This window comes from Rhinopithecus roxellana, chromosome 1, assembly GCF_007565055.1.
Source record: "Rhinopithecus roxellana isolate Shanxi Qingling chromosome 1, ASM756505v1, whole genome shotgun sequence".
NCBI classification, from domain to species: Eukaryota; Metazoa; Chordata; class Mammalia; order Primates; family Cercopithecidae; genus Rhinopithecus; species Rhinopithecus roxellana.
Window position 1 is genome coordinate 79,956,241 of NC_044549.1, and position 25,939 is coordinate 79,982,179.

General features: G+C 44.2%; 1 protein-coding gene across 1 annotated transcript in view; it reads left to right on the forward strand.

The window, feature by feature from the left end:
- FLNB (filamin B) overlaps window positions 1-25,939 on the forward strand; it is a 167,002-nt gene that overhangs the window by 71,284 nt on the left and 69,779 nt on the right. Inside the window, 7 exon segments of the mRNA XM_010360474.2 lie at window positions 550-798; window positions 2,201-2,298; window positions 5,137-5,284; window positions 19,621-19,739; window positions 20,927-21,004; window positions 22,606-22,768; window positions 23,499-23,696. Coding sequence (XP_010358776.1) covers window positions 550-798; window positions 2,201-2,298; window positions 5,137-5,284; window positions 19,621-19,739; window positions 20,927-21,004; window positions 22,606-22,768; window positions 23,499-23,696 — 1,053 coding nt within the window.

The following is a 25,939-nucleotide window of genomic DNA, read 5'->3' on the forward strand; positions in this document are numbered from 1 at the left end:
GCTCATGAACCCATGATCCAGTGACATCCGTTGACAGCATTTTGGAATCATATTTCATCTCTTCTTGTCCTCAAGTGTTTTGAAGCAAATTTCAGCATTACATCCTTTCACTCTTTTTTTTTTTTTTTTTTTGAGACGGAGTCTCGCTCTGTCCCCCAGGCTGGAGTGCAGTGGCCGGATCTCAGCTCACTGCAAGCTCCGCCTCCCGGGTTCACGCCATTCTCCTGCCTCAGCCTCCCGGAGTAGCTGGGAATACAGGTGCCCGCTACCTCGCCCGGCTAGTTTTTGTATTTTTTAGTGGAGACGGGGTTACACCGTGTTAGCCAGGATGGTCTCGATCTCCTGACCTCGTGATCCGCCCGTCTCGGCCTCCCAAAGTGCTGGGATTACAGGCTTGAGCCACCGCGCCCGGCCACATCCTTTCACTCTCAGTGAAGTATCTCAGTATGGTTTTCTAATAGTTGAAGACTCCATTTACATTTATATAAGGAGCATAATTTACACTTGTGTAACCCAAAGGACTGACCAAGGCTGTGCTTCTCTCCGCAGATAGCAAAGCCATTGTGGATGGGAACCTGAAGCTCATCTTGGGTCTGGTGTGGACGCTGATCCTCCACTACTCCATCTCCATGCCCGTGTGGGAGGATGAAGGGGATGATGATGCCAAGAAGCAGACGCCAAAGCAGAGGCTGCTGGGGTGGATTCAGAACAAGATCCCCTACTTGCCCATCACCAACTTTAACCAGAACTGGCAAGATGGCAAAGCCCTGGGAGCCCTGGTAGACAGCTGTGCTCCAGGTAAGTGCCCAGGGCTGCCTAAACCATCTGTCCAGGATGGGGGCGTGTGGGTCCCAAACATTCTGGTTTTCAACAGAAATGCTATCGTTGCTTTTGATTGGTGTATTTCTCCAGGTCTTGGCCCATTATAAAACAGCTAAGGAAACTAAAACTGGCTCTGTTTACCCTTCCAAGGGCAGATCTTCTAGATATATCCATAGACATGTTTGAGCATCAAGTTGAGCCTTTTATCCAAATTCCAATGAAGGAGTTGGTGCTTAGAAGCAAGACTTGGGTTTAGCTTCCAGACTCCAAAATCCTGTGTCATCCCACATTGGTGCTCAGTTTCTTGTTGGATTTGGAGAAACATTTGGTCCTATTAGGTGGCTTGGCATGAAAATCTAAAAACTTCCATGGAGTGGAAAGTACCCATTTTTATTAACCACTGGTTTGACTATATATGGCATTCTCCACCCTTTTCTTTCTGTGTTACTGTGAAATAGCACTTGGTCAGGATCCAGCTGGAGCCTTTTCCACCCTTGATGGGCTGCTTATTTCTTAGTGGCTGAGTGTATATGAAGGTTGTAATTATTTCCACTAGAGGGTTTAGAGTGATGGGTAGAAAGACCAGAGCCAGAGTTTACACACACCCCCTAAAGTTGATTTTAATAAAAAAAAAAAAAAGGTATTAATCATATTTTCCATTTACTGTGTATTCTGTATTTACTGGGCACATTAGTATTTAGTTAGTTAGTGGTTCTTGACATACTCAAAGCAGAGCTAGTGTAGTTGGGTAGGGGAGGGCTGAAGGCCTCATTCTTCCTTGAGAGCCTATAAGTTGGTGTCATCCAGGAAAAATTCAAAGTGCAGCATTAATTGATTTCCTAATATCCTCTTTTTAACTTCCATTTAAGGACACGTTTTAGGATACCTCTTTTCAATTTAAACCTGGGAGTTTTTACTCTAGTCCTTTACCTGTTGTGCTTATAAAGCCTTTTAAGATAATTCTAGGTTTGTGCCTTTGAGCAAGTGGATTTTTGAATTACACAAGATGCTACTCTAGACTTTTTAGGTATATCCAGGAATAGAGTTAAAAAAAAAAAATCCCTCCTGCATAAAGGCACCAGGCTTTTTCCAAGCTTTGTTTATTTTTTAACACCACTCCTTCAAGGAATGGATAATCCCCATCTTCATGCAAGAACATAGCACCCGGAGGAGAAGTCTCAGTGATGGAGGATATTTTATACCCTGGCACTCTCATACCTGTGATACTTTTTGCCTATTAAATATATGATTCGCTCAGATTTTAAGAAAAAATCATTCTCTGAATTAAAAGAACAAATGGGGTTAGTTTAGGCACATGGTTTCCTTTAATCTCTTTGGTCAGCTAATGCTAAAAGCATCTTTTGTGTTCTGTTAACAGGTCTGTGCCCAGACTGGGAATCCTGGGACCCGCAGAAGCCTGTAGATAACGCACGAGAAGCCATGCAGCAGGCAGATGACTGGCTGGGTGTCCCACAGGTATGCACAAGTGTGCCAGGTCCTGTGAGGTTGCCCCCACCACTAACTTGTCCTGTGGATGCCTTCCTGGGTCAGGGAGGCAGCCCGACCTTCTTGGCATTGAGACTTAAAAGAGCATTGCTTGTGACGCGCTCTCATCTTCTTCAGTTTACCCATAATAGTAGGTTCTCATTGACTTAGGTGCTTATAGATCTTAGTGTGTTGGTTTAATGTAGATCATCCAGAAATTTTCATGTCACTCTTCTTTGTCACACAATGGCAAATTTCCTAGTATTTCTTCTCTAAATATTTTGAAGGCTACCTTTAAACCCCAGACTACAAATATGAACCCTAACTATTAGGTTGAGCCATAAGAAATTGATAATGTTTGACCATTTTTCAATCTACATTTTAAAAGGTAATTTTAATCCAGTAGCTTAGGAAAAGTCACAGGACTTAAAACTTTTGGTTGTTTTTTTTTTTTTTTTTTTTGAGATGGAGTCTCGCTCTGTCGCCCAGGCTAGAGTGCAGTGGTATGATCTCGGCTCACTGCAACCTCCACCTCCCGGGTTCAAGCAATTCTCCTGCCTCAGCCTCCTGAGTAGCTGGGATTACAGGTGCACGCCACTGCGCCTGGCTAATTTTTGTATTTTTAGTAGAGACAGATTTTACCATGTTGGTCAGGCTGGTCTCAAACTCCTGACATCATGATCTGCCCGCCTCGGTCTCTCAAAATGCTGGGATTATAGGCGTGAGTCACTGCGCCCAGCCGACTTAAAACTTTTAAAAACATGTAAGCCAGGATAATCCACCATTAATGGAAATTCTGGAATAATCTCTATCACCCATAATCCTATCATAGGAATATAACAAGAGGACTCAGAAATCAAGTAAGTCTTGGATACCATCTACAGTAGTCACATTGCCTAGTTGAAGTCTGATCTTCCTAGCTGGGAGGAAAACCAGTGTTTTCTTTCCAGAAACTCCCTCTAACAGTTAGGCACCATGAGTCCCATGTCCAAAGGCCAGCCAGGGAAGATTGCAGGTAGCCAGGGCCATGGGACTGATGGCCTCGCTATAGGCTGCATTGAGGTCTGAGTTCAGTGTATTTTTTAACAGGGTCCCTTGGAAGGTAGAACAACATGCCTGTTTCTTTGGTTTGGTTTTGGAGTCATGTCTCTCCTACATGGCCCATTTGTTTCTTGGCTCATCCACTCAGGAAGTGGTGTGGTGTGTTTTTCATCTCCGCTTAAACCTAAACTGTCTCCTTTTTACATTCATGTGATGTTGGCATGGGTGAAGTTGTTGAAGGAGCTGCCGGGAAGAAATGCCAAATCGACACACATCCTACTTTTTATGGAATGTGTTGAAGGCGACTGTTCAAACCCAAGTAGCTCTTTTGTTCCTGCAGGCTAATGGTCAGAATGTTTTCTGGTGCTTTTTATCACATGGGGAGGGAAGTTGGACACATCTGTTGTTCGTTGCACATGGTAAACCTGGTTCATGAGACACAGCCTCTGTTCATCCGAGGAAGTGTGATTTACCTCCTTAGCACCATTGCTGGAGGCAGGGAGGACTCTGCATGCTGTTTAGGGCTGGGTCAGGTGATGGTACTGAAATTGAGGTGGTGGCACCTTCAGGGAGGTCACCTGTCCAGGATGGGTCTAGTCTTGCTCCTAAACTGAATGTCAAGAGAAATTCACCCACTCCCTATTTATTTATTTATTTATTTATTTATTTGAGACAGAGTGTTGCTCCGCCACACAGGCTGGAGTGCAGTGGCATGATCTCAGCTCACTGCAATTCGCCTCTCCTAGGTACAAGCGATTCTCCTGCCTCAGCCTCCTGAGTAGCTGGGACCACAGGTGTGTGCCACCGTACCCAGCTAATTTTGTATTTTTTAGTAGAAATGGGGTTTCACCATGTTGGCCAGGGTTGTCTTGAACTCGTGACCTCATGATCTGCCCACCTCGGCCTCCCAAAGTACTGGGATTACATGCATGAGCCACTGCACCCAGACTTTTTTTTTTTTTTTTTAAGAGACGGCGTCTTACTCCTCTGTCACCCAGGCTGGAGGGCAGTGGCATGATCTTGGCTCACTGAAACCTCTACCTCCTGGGTTCAAGCCATCCTCCTGCCTCAGCCTCTCTAGTAGCTGGGATTACAGGTGTCTGCCACCACACCGGTCTAATTTTTGTAGTTTTAGTGGAGATTGGGTTTCACCATGTTGGCCAGGCTGGTCTCAAACTCCTGACCTCAAGTGATTCTCTTGTCTCGGCCTCCTAAAGCAATGGGATTACAGTCATGAGCCACCACCCCTGGCTTCCCTATTTTTTTAATGGCTCCTAGTATATTGAGATCACATATCTAATATTTATATGTTGTTTCTTTTTTATTTACCTTTTTTAATTAGTAGAGTTAATACAGATACAGACCATGAATATATGAGGAAAGGAAAAAGCTGGTTAACCTGTGCACTTTTTTGTAACATGCTCTCATCCTGTGTGTGCTTCTTTCTTCATTTTCCTGACTTGCTATAGTTTATCCTTTTATCATTTTTGAAAGCTTTGACCAGAGGAGTAAATGGACTTTTGGGGAATGGGGAAGACAATGAACTTTTGGAAGTTACATGCAGAATTTTTTGGAGAGGGGCCCCTAGCTTTCAAAGGGGTCTGCAATTTCTCAAAAATGGTTAAAAACACTGATGCTGGTCTGTTGGTTTAATGTAATTTCACTTAATTGAGAAGCTGACTCAGTTTCCTAATATTTGTAGTGCTTGATTTAAGAGGCATTTGCAAACACTTCAATGGTTGCTAAGTGATGTGTCCTGGGTGTTCATCCACTATGTCATTATCCTAGGTCATCACTCCTGAAGAAATCATTCACCCGGATGTGGACGAGCACTCGGTTATGACTTACCTGTCCCAGTTCCCCAAAGCCAAGCTCAAGCCAGGGGCTCCTCTCAAACCCAAACTCAACCCGAAGAAAGCCAGGGCCTATGGCAGAGGTGAGTGTTGGTCCTCTGATGTTGTGTTGGAGACGTGTCCTCTGGTGTTGGAGATGATTTCATGGCTTCAAGAGTGATGTTCTCGGAAACAAAAATATATGGGTGTAATCCTCAAAGATACCCCAAGCCTTCTTTATAACACATTTTATGACTATTTTATTCTGCCTTGTTTTTCTAAGGCTTTAAGAAATCCTTCTGCTTAGATGGAAAGGGCAAGTTTGCGGCTTGGTGATTTTAGTGCAGTAGCCCGTTGCTCCCATTTTTCAGAAGAGGAATCACGGGGTAGGGAGTCAGGGTTGTTTGGTCTTGCCCCAGATCACTATAGTCAGTGATGGGGGTGAGCCATCTGGCTGCTGATTCATTTCTCCTTCTGTGACGCTAAGACTGCCTCAGATTTCCAGCCGGAGTGGGAGCTATTGTTAACCCCTGGCAGATACTTCCTTGCTAAGACATCCTGTTTATGACTGTGAGGCAGCTGCAAGAACACCGTTCTGCTCAGAACATTATAGTGGGTAGAAGCCATTTCAAGGCGTTTGGCGTTGTGACTGGCACCTGACTTCAAGCACACTAGCTTTGTGAAGAGAACAGTTACATGACTGCAAAGTGTGGTTTCTGGTAAACATCAACACGGCCAGATACAACTTAACGCCTTTTCTATGGGGGAGGGGAAGGAGTGCATTTTATTTCTCATTTTTCATAATTAAGAAAATATCGGCTGGGTGCGGTGGTTCATGCCTATAATCCCAGCACTTTGGGAGGCCGAGGCAGGCGGATCACCTGAGGTCAGGAGTTGGAGACCAGCCTGGCCAACATGGTGAAACCCCATCTCTATGAAAAATACAAAAATTAGCCGGGCGTGGTGGCGGGCATCTGTAATCCCAGCTACTCAGGAGGCTGAGGCAGGAGAATTGCTTGAACCCGGGAGGCAGAGGTTGCAGTGAGCTGAGATCATGCCACTGCACTCCAGCCTGGGTGACAGAGTGTGTGAGCCTCCATCTCAAAAAAAAAAAAAAAAAAAAGAAAAATGTTATCCCAGTGGGATAACAGTTATATACACAATATTCTGCATATCTTCTCCCAGAATTGACAGTTGTTACCATTCTAGCTTAATGGTTTTCTCTTGCCCTTTGTGTGTATTTGCATATGTGTTTGTGTGTATGATTGCTGAATTATTTGAAAATAAGTTGCAAGCATGATGACAGTTCTGTCCTCAGTACATCACTAAGCTTCTCCTAAGAATAGGATATCCTCTTGCATAACCATAGTACTCGTTGGCCGTATGTAAGAAAATTAACAATAGTTTCATATAGTCTAATATTGTTTGTGTTCGAATTTCCCTATTGTCTTAAGATTGTCTTTTATAGTTGTTGTTTTACAAACTAAGGTCTGATTAAGGTTCACTTACTACATTTGTTATTTCTCTTTAGACTCTTTTCATGCTAAATAATTTTCCCAACTTTTTTTTTTTTTTTTTTTTTTTTAATGACACTGACTTTCTGAACAGTTAAGGGCGTGTGTCTTGTAGGATGTTCCTTCCCTACATATGTTCCCTTTGAATAAAGCATTTTCCTGCTTGGTATCAGCTTAGTGGTTTTTGTTTGTTTGTTTGTTTGTTTGTTTTTGAGACAGAGTCTCGCTCTGTTGCCCAGGCTGGAGTGCAGTGGCACATTCTCAGCTCACTGCAACCTCTGCCTCCTGGGTTCAAGCAATTCTCCTGCCTCAGCCTCCCGAGTTGCTGGGATTACAGGCGTCCACCACTATGCCTGGCTAATTTATGTATTTTTAGTAGAGATGGGGTTTCACCATGTTGGCCAGGCTGGTCTCCAACTCCTGGCCTCAGGTGATCTGCCCGACTCGGCCTCCCAATCAGCTTATTCTTAAGATGACACATGGCTAGAGCAGTGGTGCTGACCACGTGCTGTTCTCACCTCTGTGGCCGGGTCTTCTTATCTGACTTTTTCGGCATGATATAGACCAGCAGATAGTTCTGGAAGGAACCCCTTACCATTTGAGGTTCTGTTTGCAGTGAGGTGTGAGGTCTGTGACATCACTTGTGTTATGTAGGGACTAGGGACTTCAAAGCCCTCCTCCCATTCACAGTCACTTGAAGGTTGGCATGTCCTCACTTGCTTTAAAAGTGCTTTCTTTGGCCTGGTTTGGTGGCTCATGCCTGTAATCCCAGCACTTTGGGAGGCTGAGGCGGGCAGATCACGAGGTCAGAAGATCGAGACCATCCTGGCTAACAAGGTGAAACTCCGTCTCTACTAAAAATACAAAAATTAGCTGGGCGTGGTGGTACAAGCTTATAGTCCCAGCTACTCAGGAGGCTGAGGCAGGAGAATTGCTTGAACCCGGGAGGCGGAGGTTGTAGTGAGCCAAGATCGTGCCACTGCACTCCAGCCTGGGCGACAGAGTGAGACTCCATCTCAAAAAAAAAAAAAAGAGGGGAGACTTTCTTTAAGGTATACCACAGGTGGTGGCTGGAATGAGGAATCTCTGACTGTAAAGATTATGCTTCCTTAATGGCAAAACAGTTGCAAACAACCAAATAAATCCTTTGTCAACCAGATTGGTCAAATGGACTGAATCGAACCAAGGCATGATGTATGTTTGTAATAACCTTATCAGTGGCTGTCCGGCTTCCCTGTTGTTAATGCGAGACAGTTTCCTTTCACGGTGCTATGTTCTAGAAAATGATCGCTTGTTATGGTTCAGGAATGTGGCTGGTCATTGCCATTTCCTTCATCTGCCTCTTAGCAAGTGTGGTGCACTTGTGGAGGAAACACACCCTTTTTAAAAAACAATTTTTTTTTATATGTGTGCATTTTGCATTTTTTTAAATTGTGGGAAAATGGCCATAACATAAAATTCACTATCCATTTTTAAGTGTGGCATTAAGTGCAAACACCACTGCTATCCATCTCCAGAACTTTTTCAGCTTCCCAAACTGAAACTCCATACTCATTAAACAATAACGCCCCATTCTCCCCTCCCCTCTGCTCTGGTAACCTTTATTCTACTCCCTGTCTCTGTGAATTTGCTTATTCTAGGTACGTCCTAGAAGTGGAATCATATGCTGTCTGTTAGGTACCTCCTAGAAGTACAGTCACATGCTGTCTTTTTTTCTCTGGCTTACTTCACTCGTCATATGTTTTCAGGATTCATCCATGTTGTAGCATGTATCAGAATTTCATTCCTTTTTAAGGCTGAATAATATTCCTTTGTATGTCTGTATTTTGCTTATCCATTCATCTGCTGATAGACATTTAGGTTGCTACAATCTTTTGGCTATTGTGAATAATTCTGCTATGAAAATATGGGTGTACAAGTGCTGTTTGAGACCCTGCTTTCAATTATTTTAGGGATATACCCAGAAGTGGAATTGGTGGATCATATGGTAATCCTATATTCAGCTTATTTTTCAGGAGGAAGTGGCCTCACTCTGCTTTTTAAAGTAGGAAGAAAAAATGGTCATATTAGGTGACAGGGTCACAAGGCCACATGGGTGGGGCTGTGAGATATTGTTCTTGTCATGTGGTGAGATGAAAGCCAGGGTCAGTTTTGGTCTCCTCTGTGTGACCACATTGCTTCATTTCTGCCACCTGAGCCCAGGAAGAGAGACAGTTTCATCTTCTCGTTTCTAAAAGATTTGAAAGTGTTGTTTTATTTTTTATTTCCTGGTTGTTTAATAGATGCCAGTTGCCAGCCAGTTAGCATTTGTCGATCTATTCACTGAGCCCTACCTTGGATCTATTCACTGAGCCCTACCTTGCTTAGTTCCAGTGGGATGAAAGGAGAGAGAGCTGGGGTGAGGTGGGCCTCCAGCCACAGATCTTTGTGGTGGGCTTCCTTTCAGGGTTAACTATGTGAAAAGCATTCGTCCATAAGCTAATCAGAAATCTTTGTAAAAATCTAGTTCTCTATGAAGCATTTACTGTAGAGCAATCCTTTAAGCATCCTTCTATCTGAGTAATCAGAGGGGGGCCAGTTGTCTTCTTTCATGGTAAGCAAAGCTCCACAGGAGTTTACAGAGTAGCGGTGTGGTTCAGCCTCCTAACCAACCATGGTTAGCCACAGGTGACCAACCCAAGCCCAGACCTTTGACAAGCTGCAGAGTAAGTTGTTTCTTAGGCTGCTGGAGTCAGCCAAAGTGGGACTTTTAGTATTTTAGGTGCATGTTTATTTACTTACTTTTGCTGTTGTCATTTTGAGATAGAGTCTCACTCTCTCTCTCTCAGTGTAGAGTGTTGTGATGCCATCATGGCTAACTGCAGCCTTGACCTTGTGGGCTCAAGTGATTCTCCCACCTCAGCTTCCCTAGTAGCTAGGACCACAGGTGTGCACCACCATGCCCAGCATATTTTTTTAATATTTTATTTTGAGACCAGCCTGGCCATGTTGCCCAGGCTGGTCTCAAAATCCTGAGCTCAAGCAGTCCCCCTGCCTTGGCCCCCCAAAGTGGTAAGATTACAGGCATGAGCCACCATGCTTGGCCATTAGGTGTATGTTTAAATCCATTTGTTTATATCAGTTACATAACCTGACTGTTATGTAAATCTTAAGCAAAAGAAAAATATATGAAATAAAATTTGAAACTCACCTCCTAACTGCCAGTCTCATTTCTGCCTTCAAAGTTTGAGGTATTTATTTCCAGCCTTTTTTCTATGCTGAGTTAAACTGTGTATCTTTTTTGCTTTGCATTTCTTCCTGAGCAGTGTGGGAAGGCTACCTTTTAGACTTTATTTGTAATTCTTTATAATTTTTGCCTTACTTTCTTTTTAGGCAGAAAGATTATCTTATTATGTAACAGTCTACGGCCATTTTTTCTTAAACTAAATTATTGGGAAATGAATAGAAATCCAGAGTGTAGTAACAAATGACCTAGTATCTTTAACAGATTTGTAGCAAGGAAAAGGAAGTGATGGAGAGACAGCCAGAGGTTAAATGAGACTTAAGAGACTTAGCAACCATTTGTAATATGTGACCTTATTTGGATGCTATTCCAACTGATGGTTTAAAAAATTCATGATAGCCAGGTGCTGTGGCTCACCCCTGTAATCCCAGCACTTTGGGAGGCCAAGATGGGTGGATCATGAGGTCAGGAGGTCGAGATCATCCTGGCCAATGTGGTGAAACCTCGTCTCTACCAAAAGTACAAAAATTAGCTGGGCGTGGCAGTGCATGCGTGTAATCCCAGCTACTTGGGAGGCTGAGGCAGGAAAATCGCTTGAACCCGGGAAGTGGAAGTTGCAGTGAGCCGAGATCGCGCCACTGTACTCCAGCCTGGCGTTGGAGCTAGACTCCATCTCAAAAAAAAAAAAAAAAAAAAATCATGATAAAGCAGCAGTTCAAGGTGCTGTAAGAAATTAATGATATTTATAAGATAATTGAAAATTTGAACACTGAATATTTGACATTAAGGAATTATGTTTTTTAATGTGGTATTGGTATTGTGGGTACTTTGCGAGTATCTTTTAAGGATACATAGTGATTGTTTATGGATAAAAAATCTGGGGTCTAGGATTTGTGTCAAAATAATACAGGAAGAGGGAGGAGGCAGGAGTGAAGGTGAAACAAGACCAGCTGTGAGTTGATAGTTGTTGAAGCTGGGTACAGGAGGTCCACTGTGCAGTGCTCTCTACATCTGTGTTTGGAATTCCTTTTTTTTTTTTTTTTTTTGAGACGGAGTCTCGCTCTGCCACCCAGGCTGGAGTGCAGTGGCCGGATCTCAGCTCACTGCAAGCTCCGCCTCCCAGGTTCACGCCATTCTCCTCCTGCCTCAGCCTCCCGAGTAGCTGGGACTACAGGCGCCCGCCACCTCGCCCAGCTAGTTTTTTTGTATTTTTTAGTAGAGACGGGGTTTCACCGTGTTAGCCAGGATGGTCTCGATCTCCTGACCTCGTGATCCGCCCGTCTCGGCCTCCCAAAGTGTTGGGATTACAGGCTTGAGCCACCGCGCCCGGCCTGGAATTCCTTTTTTTTCTTTTTTCTTTTGGTTTGGAGTCTCACTCTGTCGCCCAGGCTGGAGTGCAGTAGTGCGATCTCGGCTCACTGCAACCTCTGCCTCCCGGGTTCAAGCAATTCTCCTGCCTCAGCCTCCCAAGTAGCTGGGATTACAGGCATGCACCACCACCGCCCCCCCCACCCCCTGTTTTGTATTCTTAGTAGAGACAGGGTTACACCATGTTGGTCAGACTGGTCTTGAACTGCTGACCTCAGGTGATCCTCCCACCTCGGCCTCCAAAGTGCTGGGATTACAGGTGTGAGCCACCGCGCCCAACCTTTTTTTTTTTTTTTTGAGCCGAAGTTTTGCTTTTGTTGCACAGGTTGGAGTGCAATGGTATGATCTCAGCTCACTGCAACCTCCACCTCTGCCTCCTGGGTTCAAGGGATTCTCCTGCCTCAGCCTCCCGAGTGGCTGGGATTACAGGTGCCCACCATCACACTTGGCTAATTTTTGTATTTTTAGTAGAGACAGAGTTTCATCATGTTGGCCAGGCTGGTCTTGAACCCCTGACCTCAGCTAATCCACCTGCCTTGGCCTCCCAAAGTGCTGGAATTACAGGTATGAGCCACTGTGCCCGGCCTACTTTGGAATTCTTCATAATAAAAAGCTTTTTAAAAAGGTAATATTTGAACTTCTGCTCCTGGGAAGATGGAATAGAAGGACTTTTCCTAATTCTTTCTGCTAACTACAACTAAAACCCCTGGGCTATACATAAGGAAAACATAGGGAGACTCTGAAAAAGGATGAGGTAGACCAACCAGGGATCTTGGGACTCGAGGAATGACACAGTACTGAATTCCTTGGGTTTACTTTGCTTTATATATTCCAGATTTGGCCAAAGAAAGAAGCCAACAACCTGAAAATGCCAGTGGGCACAAACACAGAAAGTGCCAACAAAAGCTCCCCTGTCCAGCCAGAAGACCAGGAAAGGGCAGCCCAGTGAGGCAGAAAACTTTTAAACAATCACTGCTCTACTCCAGGTCCACACCATAGAAAAAACGTGCAGCTCCGCACTTACTCACGCAGAGCTGAATGGGGAGCCTCGGCTTTGACAGCAGTCTAGCAATAAGGAAGCCACTCCCCGGTGCCATGGAGAAGTAATGAGGTACTCCTAGTCCCTCCAGCCAGAACTTGCACCCCCATGCACCAGTAATGAGCCCCCCAATCTTGAGCATCAGTGGAGGTTGAATGGAGAACCTTGACTTCTTCCCCCACTGTTAGTAACAAGGTGTGTATCCTTCCCTCCCCTGCCAGCGTGGTATCATAAAACACTAGCTACAACAGAACATTTACAGAAGACCCAGAGTCTCATTACATGATACCCCAAATATCCAGTTTCAGAAAAAAAAAAAAATCACTTGTCATACCAAGAACCAAGAAGATCTCAAACTGAATGAAGAAGATAGTTGATGCCAACACTGAGGTGATAGAGATGTTAGAATTGTATGACAAAAATTTTAAAGCAGTCATTAAAAAAGGCTTCAGTAGCCGGGACATGGTGGCTCACGCTTGTAATCCCAGCACTTTGGGAGGCCGAGGCGGGCGGATCACCTGAGGTCAGGAATTCGAGACCAGCCTGACCAACATGATGAAACCCCGTCTCTACTAAAAATACAAAAAAATTAGCCAGGCGAGGTGGTGGGCACCTGTAATCCCAGCTACTCAGGAGGCTGAGGCAGAAGAATCGCTTGAAACTGGGGGGTGGAGGCTGGTTGCACTCCAGCCTCGGCAAGAAGAGTAAGACTCCATCTTTAAAAAAAAAAAAAAAAAAAAAAAAAAGGCTTAAGTAAGCAATTAAGAACAATCATGAAAAAAATGAAAAAAGTAAAAATCTCAGCAAAGAAATACAGTGTCCCAGCAAAATAATAATAAAAATTTAGGAGATATAAAGAATCAAATGGACATTTTAGAACTGGAAATTGCAGTAATTGAAATAAAAACTCACTGGATTAGCGCAATAGCAGGGTGGAAGGACAGAGAAAAGAATCCTTGAACTGGATAACAATTGGTTGTTTTTTTTTGAGATGGAGTTTTGCTCTTGTCGCCCAGGCTAGAGTACAGTGGCATGATCTCGGCTTACTGCAACCTTTGCCTCCTGGGTTCAAGCTCTTCTCCTGCCTCAGCCTCCCTAGTAGCTGGGATTACAGGTGCCCACCACCACTTCTGGCTAATTTCTATATTTTTAGTAGAGACGTGGTTTCACCCCATTGGCCTGGCTGGTCTCGAACTCCTGACCTTAGGTGATCCACCCACGTTGGCCTCCCAAAGTGCTGGGATAACAGGTACGAGCCACTGTGCCCAGCCTCTGTAAGCTTTTTTCTGTGTTTAAAACTTTTAATTTCATTTTTGTACTTTTAAAACTTTTTTTTTTTTAATTAAACACACGCATTAGCCTAGGCTTACACAGGGTCAGGATCATCATTATCACTGTCTTCCACCTCCACATCCTGTCCCACTGTTCCACTGGTAGGTCATCAGGGACAGTAATGTGTGGAACTGCCGTCTCCTGTAATAACAATGCTTTCTTCTAGAATACTTCCTGAAGGGCTTGTTGAGGCTGCTTTACAGTTAATTTTTAAATAGAAGATGCACACTCTAAAATGTAATGATAGAAAGTATAGTATATTAAATACACAAAACAGTAGCATTGTCATTTATCATCAAGTATTGTATATTGAACATAGTAGTACGTGCTCTATATGTTGCTATGGCCAGCAGCACAGTGGGTTTGTTTATACCAGCATCACCACAAACACATGAGTAATGCGATGTGTTACTGCGACGTCAGTAGGCAACAGGAATTTTTTGGCTTAATTTATAATCTTATGGGACCATCATTGTATATGTGGACTATTTTTGACTGAAACTTCATTGTGCAGCAAATGACTATATTAACAAATAAAATTGAGCTGTATATAATGAAGAAGTACACGTTATAACCAAGTGGGGTTTATTCCAGGGATGCAAGACCTGGTTCACTATTAGAAAAGCAGTCAACATAGGCCGGGCACGGTGGCTCACGCCTGTAGTCCCAGCACTTTGAGAGGCCCAGGCGGGTGGATCACCTGAGGTCGGGAGTTTGAGACCAGACTGACCAACATGATGAAACCCCGTCTCTACTAAAAATACAAAATTAGCCTGGTGTGGTGGTGGGCGCCTGTAATCCCAGCTACTTGGGAGGCTGAGGCAGGAGAATCGCTTGAACCCGGGAGGCAGAGGTTGCAATGAGCCGAGATCGTGCCATTGCACTCCAGCCTGGGCGACAAGAGCGAAACTGTCTCAAAAAAAGAAAAAAAGCCAGTCAACGTAATCTTCCATATTAACAGACTGACGAAGAAAAGTTACATGATCCTATCAATAGATGCTGAAAAGGCATTTGACAAAATTCAACAGCCATCCATGATAAGAATTCAAACAAAAGAGGAATGGGGGAACTTTCTCACTTTGATATAGAGTGGCTACTACAAGAAACCTACAGCTAACACGATGATTAATAGACTGAATGTGTTCTCCTGAGAGAAACAAGGCAAGGATGGCTGTTCTGACCACTCTTATTCAACACAATGCTAGAAGTTTTAGCCAGTGCAGTCAGGTAAGAAAAAGGAAATAAAAGACATGCTTATTGGAAAGTAAGAAATAATACTGTCTCTATTTGCAGATGTAGATGATTGTCTATGTAGAAAATCCCAAAGAATCCATGGTGGGGAGAAAACCCAAATACCCCCCCTTAAATAAGTGAGTTCAGCAAAGTCACAATATACAAGATCAATATGTAAAAATCAATTATATTTCTGTATAATTTAATGAACAAATGGACACAAAAGTTAAAAATAGCATAGCCTGTTTATAATTGCATTACAAAATGTAAATGTAATAAAATATATATAGGAGTTAAATGCTGAAAACTACAAAAACACTGATAAATAAAAGAGACCTAAATAAATGGAGTGATATAATGTCTTCATGGACTGTAAAAGTCAAATAGTGGGCCGGGCGCAGTGGCTCACACCTGTAATCCCAGCACTTTGGGAGGCAAGGGTGGGCGGATCATGAGGTCAGGAGATTGAGACCATCCTGACTAGCACAGTGAAAGCCCGTCTCTACTAAAAATACAAAAAATTAGCTGGGCATGGTGGCGGACGCCTGTAGTCCCAGCTACTTGGGAGGTTGAGTCCCGAGAATGGCATGAACCTGGGAGGCGGAGCATGCAGTGAGCCAAGATTGTGCCACTGCACTCTCCAACCTAGGTGACACAGTGAGACTCTGTCTCAAAAAAAAAAAAAGCCAAATAGTAAAGATACCACCTCTCCTCAAATTGTCATTGAGGTTCGATGCAATTGCTGTCAAAATCCCAGCAAGAGCTTTTGCAGATAGCAAGAAGAGTATTATTTTAAACATATATGGAAAGGCAAAGGAATTAAAGTAGCAAAAACAATTTTGAGAAAGAAGTACAACGTGGAGTCATCAGCCTTCCTGATCTCAAGACTTACTGTATAGCTACAGAAGTCAAGATTTTGTGGTATTGGTCAAAGGATAGACATTATAGATTAATGAAACAGAATTGCAGCCCCACACAAATATGCACAACTGATTATTGACAGAGGTGCAAAGATAAGTCATTGGAGGAAAGAACCTTTTCTGCACATGGTGGCAGAGAAATTGAACATCCGTAGGCAAAACAAAACAAAAGCAAACCCCAAACCAAAAAACAAAAAACCCATATAACTATAAAACTTTGAGAAAAAAACATAGAAGAGAATCTTTGAGATCTAGGGCTAGGCAAATAGTTCTTAGATTTGACACCAAAAACATGATCCATTAAAAAAAATAAATTGGACTTCATCAAAATTAAAAACTTTTTAACGTTTTAAGAAGGATGGTGTGTCTCAAAAGCTCAACATGGTACATGGTGGTTGACCTTTATGTGCTGTTGAGGGTTTTCTTGCATCGAAGGGTGTACTCCTGGGTCACCCACTGTCCTGCAAGACAAGCTGTCTTAGCCCTCACCCTATAAAAGCCACCCAGACACATCTCAGACAGAACTCAAAATATTGCTGAGACTGGGATCTGGGGGCTAGATTTTACTTTTACAAACAATTTAAAACTTTTTACAGTTAAAGGATGAATACACAGCTAAAGACTGGGGGAAAAAATGCCCAACAAAACACAAGTATCTAGAACATGTAAAGAACTCTCAAATCTCAGTGGATAAAAAGTAGACAAACATTTAACCAAACAACCCAATAAGAAAATGGGCAAAAGACATAAACAGTTTCTGCTGAAGAGTACATCCATATGACCAAACCTCCCCCCCCAAAAAACATAGAAATTTGTTCAGTATCATTAACCATGAGAAAAATGCAAATTAATCCTAGTACACACTATCAGAACAGCTAAAATAAAAAGTATTAATACTGATAACACTGAATATGGAAAGGATGCAGAGAAACTGAATCTGGGTCACTCATACATTGCTGGTGGGAATGTAAAATGGTGTAGCTACTTCGGAACTCTGTTTGGCAGTTTCTTAATAAAGAAATAGGCTGGGCACAGTGTCTCACTTCTGTAATCCCAAGCACTTTGGGAGGCTGAGGCCAGAGGATCACTTGAGCCCAGGAGTTTGAGACCAGCCTGGGCAACATAGGGAGATTGCATCTCTACAAATAATTTTTTTTTTTTTTTTGAGACAGAGTCTCGCTCAGTCGCCCAGGCTGGAGTGCAGTGGCACGATCTCGGCTCACTGCAAGCTCCACCCCCTGGGTTTATGCCATTCTCCTGCCTCAGCCTCCCCGGTAGCTGGGACTACAGGTGCCCGCCATCACGCCCGGCTAATTTTTTTGCATTTTTAGTAGAGACGGGGTTTCACCGTGTTAGCCAGAATGGTCTCGATCTCCTGACCTCGTGATCCATCCGCCTCGGCCTCCCAAAGTGCTGGGATTACAGGCATGAGCCACCGCGCCCGGCCTACAAATAATTTTAAAAAACTATCCAGGTGTGGTGGTACACACCTGTGGTCCCAGCTACTCAGGAGATTGAGGCAGGAGGATTGCCTGAGCCTGGGAGGTAAAGGTTACAGTGAGCCATGATTGAGCCACTGCATGATCCAGCCCGGGCTACAGAGTGAGACTGTTCTCAAAACAAAAACAAAAACAAAAACAAATCCTCAAAAAACAGTACATGCAGCTACCATATGGCCCAACAATTGCACTCCTTGACATTTATCCCAGAGGAATGAAAACTTACTGTATAGGAGAGCCACTGTTTTTCCTTCTATATTCTCATAGCTAAAGAAAAAAACTTTTCTTCTCTACTACTTCTCTCAATACTTCACTTCTGGTCACCAAAATCTATGGACTTTTCCCCCCATACTGACCAATTCTCCAATTTTATGTGGACAACAAGTAGGTGTCCTATAATCAATTCGCTTCAATTCTGACACCGTCTACCTGAAGTTAGTGCGGACCCCACTAAGGGCTCAGTCCCTCAAAACTCACCCCGACTTCAGGGGCCAGTCAGAAGTGGCGGGTCCTCAGGCTACCCACGACTTCTGTCCAGGTTTGCTACAAATCAGAAGTTCCCATTACCCTTCCTCCTGTTGCATTATTTGCTAGAGTGGCTCACAGAACTCAGGGAAACACTTCCCTTTAGCAGTTGTGTAGTGAAGGATATGATAGAGGATACAGATGATCCTCCAGATGAAGAGGTGCACAGGGCAAAGTTTAGAGGGGTTTTGAACACAGGAGCATCTGTCCCCATGAAGTTGGGGCGGGCCATCCTCTTGGCACATGGATGTGTTCACCAACCCAGAAGCTCTCTAAACTCCGTACTTAAGGGATTTTTGTGGAGGCTAAGTCACGTAGGCATGATTGACATTAATTGAGACTACACTTCCTCTCCCTTCCCTGTAGGATGGGGAGTGGGGCCAAAAGTTCTAAGCTTCTGATCATGACTTGGTCTTTCTGTTGATTAGCCCCATCCTGAAAGCTATCCGGGAGCCCACTAAGAGTTGCCTCATTAGAACAGAAGATGGTCTTGTCACCAAGGACATTCCAAGGAGTTTAGGAACTCTGGAACCAGGGACCTAAATATGTAATTTCTTACTATTTTATACTTACATTCACACACACACACACACACACACCCCTATGCACAGATGTTTACAGCAGCTTTACTGGTAATAGACAACTAGAAATAACCCAGATGTTCTTCAGTGGGTGAATGGTTAAACTGTAGTACGTCTATACCATGGAATATTAGCTACTCAGCAATAAAAAGGAAAAAAACCATTGATAGAAGCAAGAAGCTGGGTGAACCTGTAGACAATTATGTGTAGTGAAAAAGACCAGTCCTAAAAGTTTACATAGTTATGATTCCATTGATGTGACATTACCGAAATAATAAAATTACAGTGTGGAGAACAGGTTAGTGATTATCAGGGCTAAGGAGAGTGTGGGTGTGGTTATGCAAGGGCAGCAGCAGGACTCCCTGTGCTAAAGGGAATGTTCTCTATTTTGATTGTATCAACGTCAGTACCCTGATTGTGAGATTGTGTCATAGCTTTTTACCGTGTTACCACTGGGGAAACTATTTTGAGAGGGAGTCATGCTCTGTCGCCTAGGGTGCGATCTGGGCTCACTGCAACCTCCACCTCCCCGGTTCAAGCAATTCTTCTGCCTCAGCCTCCCAGATAGCTGGGATTACAGGCATGCGCCACCACGCCTGGCTCATTGCTGTATTTTTAGTAGAGACGGGGTTTCACCATGTTGGCCAGGCTGGTCTTGAATGCCTGACCCCAGGTGATCCACCTGCCTCAGCCTCCCAAAGTGCTGGGATTACAGGCGTGAGCCACCGTGCCCAGCAAGGGCATTGTTTCTTACACCTACAGGTAAAATCTGTCTCAGTGAATTTGCTCAATCATCTTAAAATAAAAAGGTTATTTTTAAAAATGGTTGAATGTAATTTTTAAACATGTCAGGCAATGCAATAAATGCTGTTTAATGAGAAATAAGCTTCCCTCCTCCCTGCTGTGTTGCTTCCGTCAAGGCAAGCTCTGCTACTACTTACTAACTACGTTATTTTCCACAATTTTGTATAAACTCCTGACTGAGGTTCTCTGAATATCAAAATTGGATATTGCTTCAGTAACATGGACAAAATTAAGGCTTTCAACCTGTCTGATTGTTCTTGTCAAGGCAGTTTGTCCCCATTTCCGATGTGGGATCTGCAGGGCTGGGTCCCATCTCTCAGTTCCCTGAAAGAGATGCAGTGGGCGATGGCTCATGCCACACTCTCGCCCGGCTTCTAACGTATCTGTGTAAACCTGTGGCAGGAATCGAGCCCACTGGAAACATGGTGAAGCAGCCAGCCAAATTCACTGTGGACACCATCAGCGCCGGGCAAGGAGACGTGATGGTGTTTGTTGAGGACCCAGAAGGGAACAAAGAGGAGGTATGTTGGAGGATGCTGCCTCTCCTTTCTAGCACCTCATGGAAATTTTGGGGCTTGTAATGGGGCCAGGGACTGTGCCTCCATTTTCCTCATTTCAGCTCACAACAGAAAGTTGTTTTTTTTTTTTTTTTTTACCAGAAGGATACTGAGGCTTATAGCTGTTAAGTAACCTGCCCAAGAGCTGAGCCTTGAAATTGAATTTAAATTGATTGCCAGGGACACAGTGTTTAATGAAATAAAGGATACTTTGTATTTAGCAAAGGTGCCTTGTCAGTTGAGGTTTTATTATTTTTATTTATTTATTTATTGAGACGGAGTTTCACTCTTGTTGCCCAGGTTGAAGTGCAGTGGCACAATCTTGGGTCACAGCAACCTTCACCTTCCAGGTTCAAGTGATTCTCCTGCCTCAGCCTGGCTGATTTTTGTATCCTGAGTAGCTGGGAGTACCGGAATCTGCCACCATGCCTGGCTAATTTTTGTATTTTTAGTAAAGACAGGGTTTCACCACATTGGCCGGGCTGGTTTCGAACTCCTGAACTCAGGTGATCCACCCGCCTTGGCCTTGCAAACTGCTGGGATTACAGGTGTGAGCCACCGAGCCCAGCCTCAGTTGAGGTTTTAGATACTGATGGCCAGAATAATAAGATAGTCTTGCCCCGCTCTCTTCCCACACTGGCCATTCTTTGGTTCCTCCCTCAGAGCCTTTGCACATGCTGTTCTTTCTATCATTTATTAGAACCTATTTTATTCTTGGCATTTAGCATAATTTGCAATTCTGAAGTTTACCGCTGGATGGTCCGTTTCTCCCACTGGGGTGGGGATTGTGCCTGACTTGCTCATGTTTTATTTTTAGTACCTAACACTGGGACCGGCATTTCATAAGCTTTCGATGAACTATTGAGTGGATAAAGGTTTAAGTTTCTTGCTTCATACTCCATCTTACCTAGAGAGTGCCAGCCTGAGCTGGACACTGGAGAGTCCTGACTCTGTTATGCTTCTGCACTGTGTGGTTTTGTTTCTGTGACTTTTGGCAGCTTCTCTCTTGGGGCGTTGTGCAAGAGGGACAGAAGCTCGCCAGCATCTTCAGTGTTCCCAACCTGGCAGCTCCTGCAGAACCCCTGCTGACACAGCATGCTCCTTACTCACACCTGGCGCCTTTTCTAACTGTTGCCCACCTTTCCTCCTAGGCACAAGTGACCCCTGACAGTGACAAGAACAAGACATACTCTGTGGAGTATCTGCCCAAGGTCACTGGGCTGCACAAAGTAAGATGAAGCAGCATGGCCGTGGCTTGGGCTGCTTTTGGGACTTGGAGAAGAAAGATAGCCCAGGAAAAAGAGTGTTTTTCTTAAGTGAATTTCTGATTTTCCTTTCTGATTATAGAAGGATCTATGCTCCTCATAGAAAATTGGAATCGCTAGGATTCCCTCGACTAGCTAGGATGAGTTGTTTGCAGTGTCGTAAGGTTTTTCCAACTCCATCTAGGTAACTAATGGTTGCAGCTGTGTGTCTGGAGTGTAGCTGCTGTGGTGACTACACTATAGATGGGCTCTTTTTCCCTGATTCTTTTTTTGGAGATGGGGTCTTGCTCTGTCGCCCAGGCTGGAGTGCAGTGGTGTGGTCTCAGCTCACTGCAATCCCCGCCTCCTGGCTCAAGCGATCCTCTCACCTCAGCCTCCCGAGTAGATGGGATTATAGGTACCCACCACCATTCCCGGCTAAGTTTTGCATTTTTAGTAAAGACCGGGTTTTCACCAGGTTACCTAGGCTGTTCTTGAACTCCTGACCTCAAACTATCCTCCCGCCTCAGCCTCCCAAAGTACTGGGATTATAGAAATGAGCCACCGCACCCTGCTGGCTCTTCGTCCTTAATGCTTTCTTAAGTACTCCCCTTGGAGGTGCTCTGGAGGGGCTGTCAGCATTGAAGGCTGAGGCTGGAGTAGTTCAGCTGAATATAGTAGAGGGAAATGGCCCCCTCATCACCTGGAGAAATGATAGGGATTGAGGCCTCAGGCTCTTTGTCTTGGCAACCTTTCGTGTTCTGTTTGAGATGACATCTAGGTGGCCTATAGGGCAAGAGCTAAGAGAGCCTGTCTTGCAGGAGAGTGGGGTGACCCAGGATCACACTTTTCATTGGAAGAAAGCCCTCAACAGCACATAAAGGCCAATCCCATCATGTACCTGCCCAGACTTTGGAATATAGACTGAATATAGACCACCTTGGGCTTTAGTGAATTCACCTGGAACGATGGCCTTAGCGTTCTCTTAGACTCTTAGAATATGATGCATTTGGAGTAAATGCTCTTGAAGGGAGCATTTATAATGTAATTAATTCATTCCAATCAATATAGGTTCATATGAAACCCAACCCAATTATTCCCCAAAAATTTCAAAGATGAGAACAGTGACTCAAGTTTTAGATGGAAATCATTCTGCTTTGTCCCAAATCCATGTGTCTAAGAATGATCTTGGTCCCTTGAAAAAACAGTTTGGCTGTGGATTTGAAATCCTGGAACTGTACATTTTATTCTGAGGGATAGTGGCCCATTCAGCCCCCTGAAAGGACTCAATGTCCAGAGATTGAAATGTGTTTGTTTCCTATTAAAGAGACTAAGCGTATCTAAGGTCAGCATTTTTATTTTGCTAAAGGTGTCATGCCTCAGACCCAGCTGTATGGCTAAAGGGGCCAGGTGGGAGTCCTATTCAGGCTGTTAAACTTGGTTCCAGGGCTCCTCATTTTAGACACCTTGTGTGTGCCATCATGGGAGGGTAGGAGAGGTAATCATGAATGTATGTGGCTTGATGGCAGTCTTGCTGGGCGCACAGAGAAGTGATTATGTATTTCTCACCTATCTGTTACCTACAGGTCACAGTCCTCTTTGCAGGACAGCACATCTCCAAGAGCCCATTTGAAGTGAATGTTGACAAGGCCCAGGGAGACGCCAGTAAAGTCACTGCAAAAGGTCCAGGGTTGGAAGCTGGAGGGAACATCGCCAATAAGCCCACCTACTTTGACATCTACACAGCAGGTAAGGTGCCTTTCCTCCATGGATCTGACCTTTGGGCTTCCTTCCAAAGGCTGAAATGTAATCTTCAGGAACTTGAAGGCCTGACCTTTTGTCTTTTAAATCAAATAATCACAAAGACAGTTTTTTCAAATGTGTTACATTAGATTTTTCAAAACCAGCCTTTCTTCTCTAAAATACTCAAGCTTCACTTGAATAAGACATACTTCTTGAATTGTCAGCTTCTTTTCCATGTAGTACATAGAAAATGCAGAAAAAGGAAACATTCAACCATAAACCCTTCCACCCCTAGAACATAGTTAACATCTTGGTGTGGACCTCCCTGAGAGCTTGTCTCCTGTTTGCCTTTTTTTTTTTTTGGCGGGGGAGGGGTACAGAGAATCGCTCTGTTGCCCAGGCTGGAGTGCAGTGGCATGATCTCAGCTCAGTGCAACCTCCACCTCCTGGTTTCAAGCAATTCTCACGCATCAGCGTCTCAAGTAGCTGGGATTACAGGCGTGCGCCACCATGCCTGGCTAATTTTTGTTTTTTTTTTTAGTAGAGATGAATTTCACCATATTGGCCAGGCTGGTCTCGAATTCCTGACCTCAAGTGATCCGCCCACCTTGGCCTCCCGAAGTGCTGGGATTACAAGCGTGAACCACCACACTGGTCCTGTTTACATTTTGCACTCAGCAGCAGTGAGCTTTCAGAGAGGGTGACCTGGGCTCAAGGAGTGCTTGCTTTCTCATAGGAGCTGGTGTGGGTGACATTGGTGTGGAGGTGGAAGATCCCCAGGGGAAGAACACTGTGGAATTGCTCGTGGAAGACAAAGGAAACCAGGTGTATCGATGTGTGTACAAACCCATGCAGCCCGGCCCCCACGTGGTCAAGGTCTTCTTTGCTGGGGACACTATTCCTAAGAGTCCCTTCATTGTGCAGGTTGGGGAAGGTGAGTGCTGGGTGTCTGGCCACATCGGCTTCTCATGTGGAAACTGACTGCACAGCTGGGCACGGAGGCCAGGAAAACAGGGCCCAACAATGACCTTATGCCTGTCCTTTTCTGCCAGGGCTACTTCAGCAGGAAGTGGCTTACTTTGTCCTCAATATATTAATATTAATATCTTCTATGAGCCATGCAGAGACCTAAGTGCTTTACTTATATTAACTCATTTACTTCTCTCCAAAACACATGTACGGGAGAGTCATTATCCTCACTGAGGGAGGTGGGACTGAGGCAGTGGGAGGAGTCGGCATCATAACCGAAGTTAGCAGCAACATGGGCCCTGCAGCCTCCATTGCTTGGCCTTTACTGGCCCAGGCACTTACCATGACTGCATCTAATCATTGCATCAGCCTGTGTGTTGCAGGTGCTATTATTATCCTTAGCTTGCAGGTGGAGATGCTGAGGCTTAGATAATGTTAGATGTCAGTACTACAAGGCATCAGTAGGGCTAGAACCTCAGACTCTGTTGGCCTTACCGTTAACTACTCTGCTAAACTCCCTCTGGCGCTGGGGGTATGCATTTTTCTCAAATGTTAGACTCTCTCCCTCTGACTTTGTTGCCCCTTTTTTTCTGTTTTGTTTTGTTTTGTTTTCCAACTGTACTACCTTTTCTAACCCACGCTTGCCTTTCCCTGTTCTGTCCTCCGAATCTGCGTCTGCAGACGTGGCTTCCTCTTCCGAATCCTACCTCTGGGCCAGCCTGGACCCTGAAGCTGTTGGCTTCCTAGTTGAGACCACTGGGCCAGAGGCCTCTTGCTTGGTAAGGGCTGGTTGGGTGGGACTTCCTTGCCAGTTCTTTGTGCTGCTTGTGAATGTTAGCTGGGCCCGTGCTCTGTGTGATTTTAGGAAACTCCTGTGCAGGTGTTATTATTACAGCTTGTCCAGCCGGAACCCAAACCCACTCTCTAATTGCCTTTAAACACATCTAGGGCTTTTTTAGATAGTGGAGGAGCTGGTGGTGCCCTTCAGACTCTAGCCCCATTTAATGTTTATATGAACTCAGCAGTTACTCTTTTGATGTTGAGACTGTTGCACACGTTCATAATTTCCATGAGTGTGTATGTTTCTTAAGACACATTAAAACCCTCCGAGGAAGTCCTGTCATTGTATTGTGACTTATTTCTGGTGTGACCAACTTTTCTCCCTCTACAAAGAAAAAACAGGCAAAAAAAAATTCTAATATATTCCCAAGCAAAGCTCTTTTTTACATAAGAGAGCATTTTGAATAGATTTCCTAATTCTACTATTGTTTTCCAACCTTTCCTCACTCATGGACTTCCTTTTTCTTTTCTGGCCTGTACATCCTATACTATTTAGCATTTAATTAATAACCTTTTTCTTTTAATTTACTAACATCCCCTCTCCCACCTAAATGATTTTATATATGTAAAATGTATATATATTTGTAAAAAAAAAAATATATATATATATATTTGCAGGGGGTCAGTGGGAAAGATACAGGGTCTCACTCTGTCTTTTGGGCTGGAGTGCAGTGGTACCATCATGGCTCACTGTAGCCTCGACCTCCCAGGCTCAAATGATCCTCCCTCCTCAGCCTCCTGAGTAGCTAAGACTGTAGATGTGCACCACCATGCCTGGTTAATGTTTTACCTTTTTTCCCCCCCTTTTCTTTCTTTTTTTTTTGAGACAGAGTCTCACTCTCTCACCCAGGCTGGAGTGCAGTGGTGTAATCTTGGCTCACTGCAGCTTCTGCTTCCCTGGTTCAAGTGATTCATGCCTCAGCCACCTGAGTAGCTGGGACTACAGGTGCACACCACCATGCCCAGCTTAGTTTTTTTGTACTTTTAGTAGACACGGGGTTTCACCATGTTGGCCAGGCTGGTCTCGAACTGCTGATGTCAAGTGATTCACCTGCCTCGGCTTCCCAAAATGCTGGGTTTACAGGCATGAGCCACCATGCCTGGCCTAATTTTTCTCTTTTTGTGGAGATGGAGTCTCACTATGTTGCCCAGACTGGTCTTAAACCCCTGGACTCAAGCGATCTCCCCGCCTCAGCCTCCCACAAGTGCTGGGTTTATGGTGTAAATGATTTTATGTTAAAAGAAACTTTTTTATCACTTTCACAATGGAAAACCGAAGTCACTTGCCGTAAAGTGCCACCATAAGCTTATGTTCATCCATAAAACATCTAAAATCATCTCTAACTCCAAGAGTATATGTATGACTCT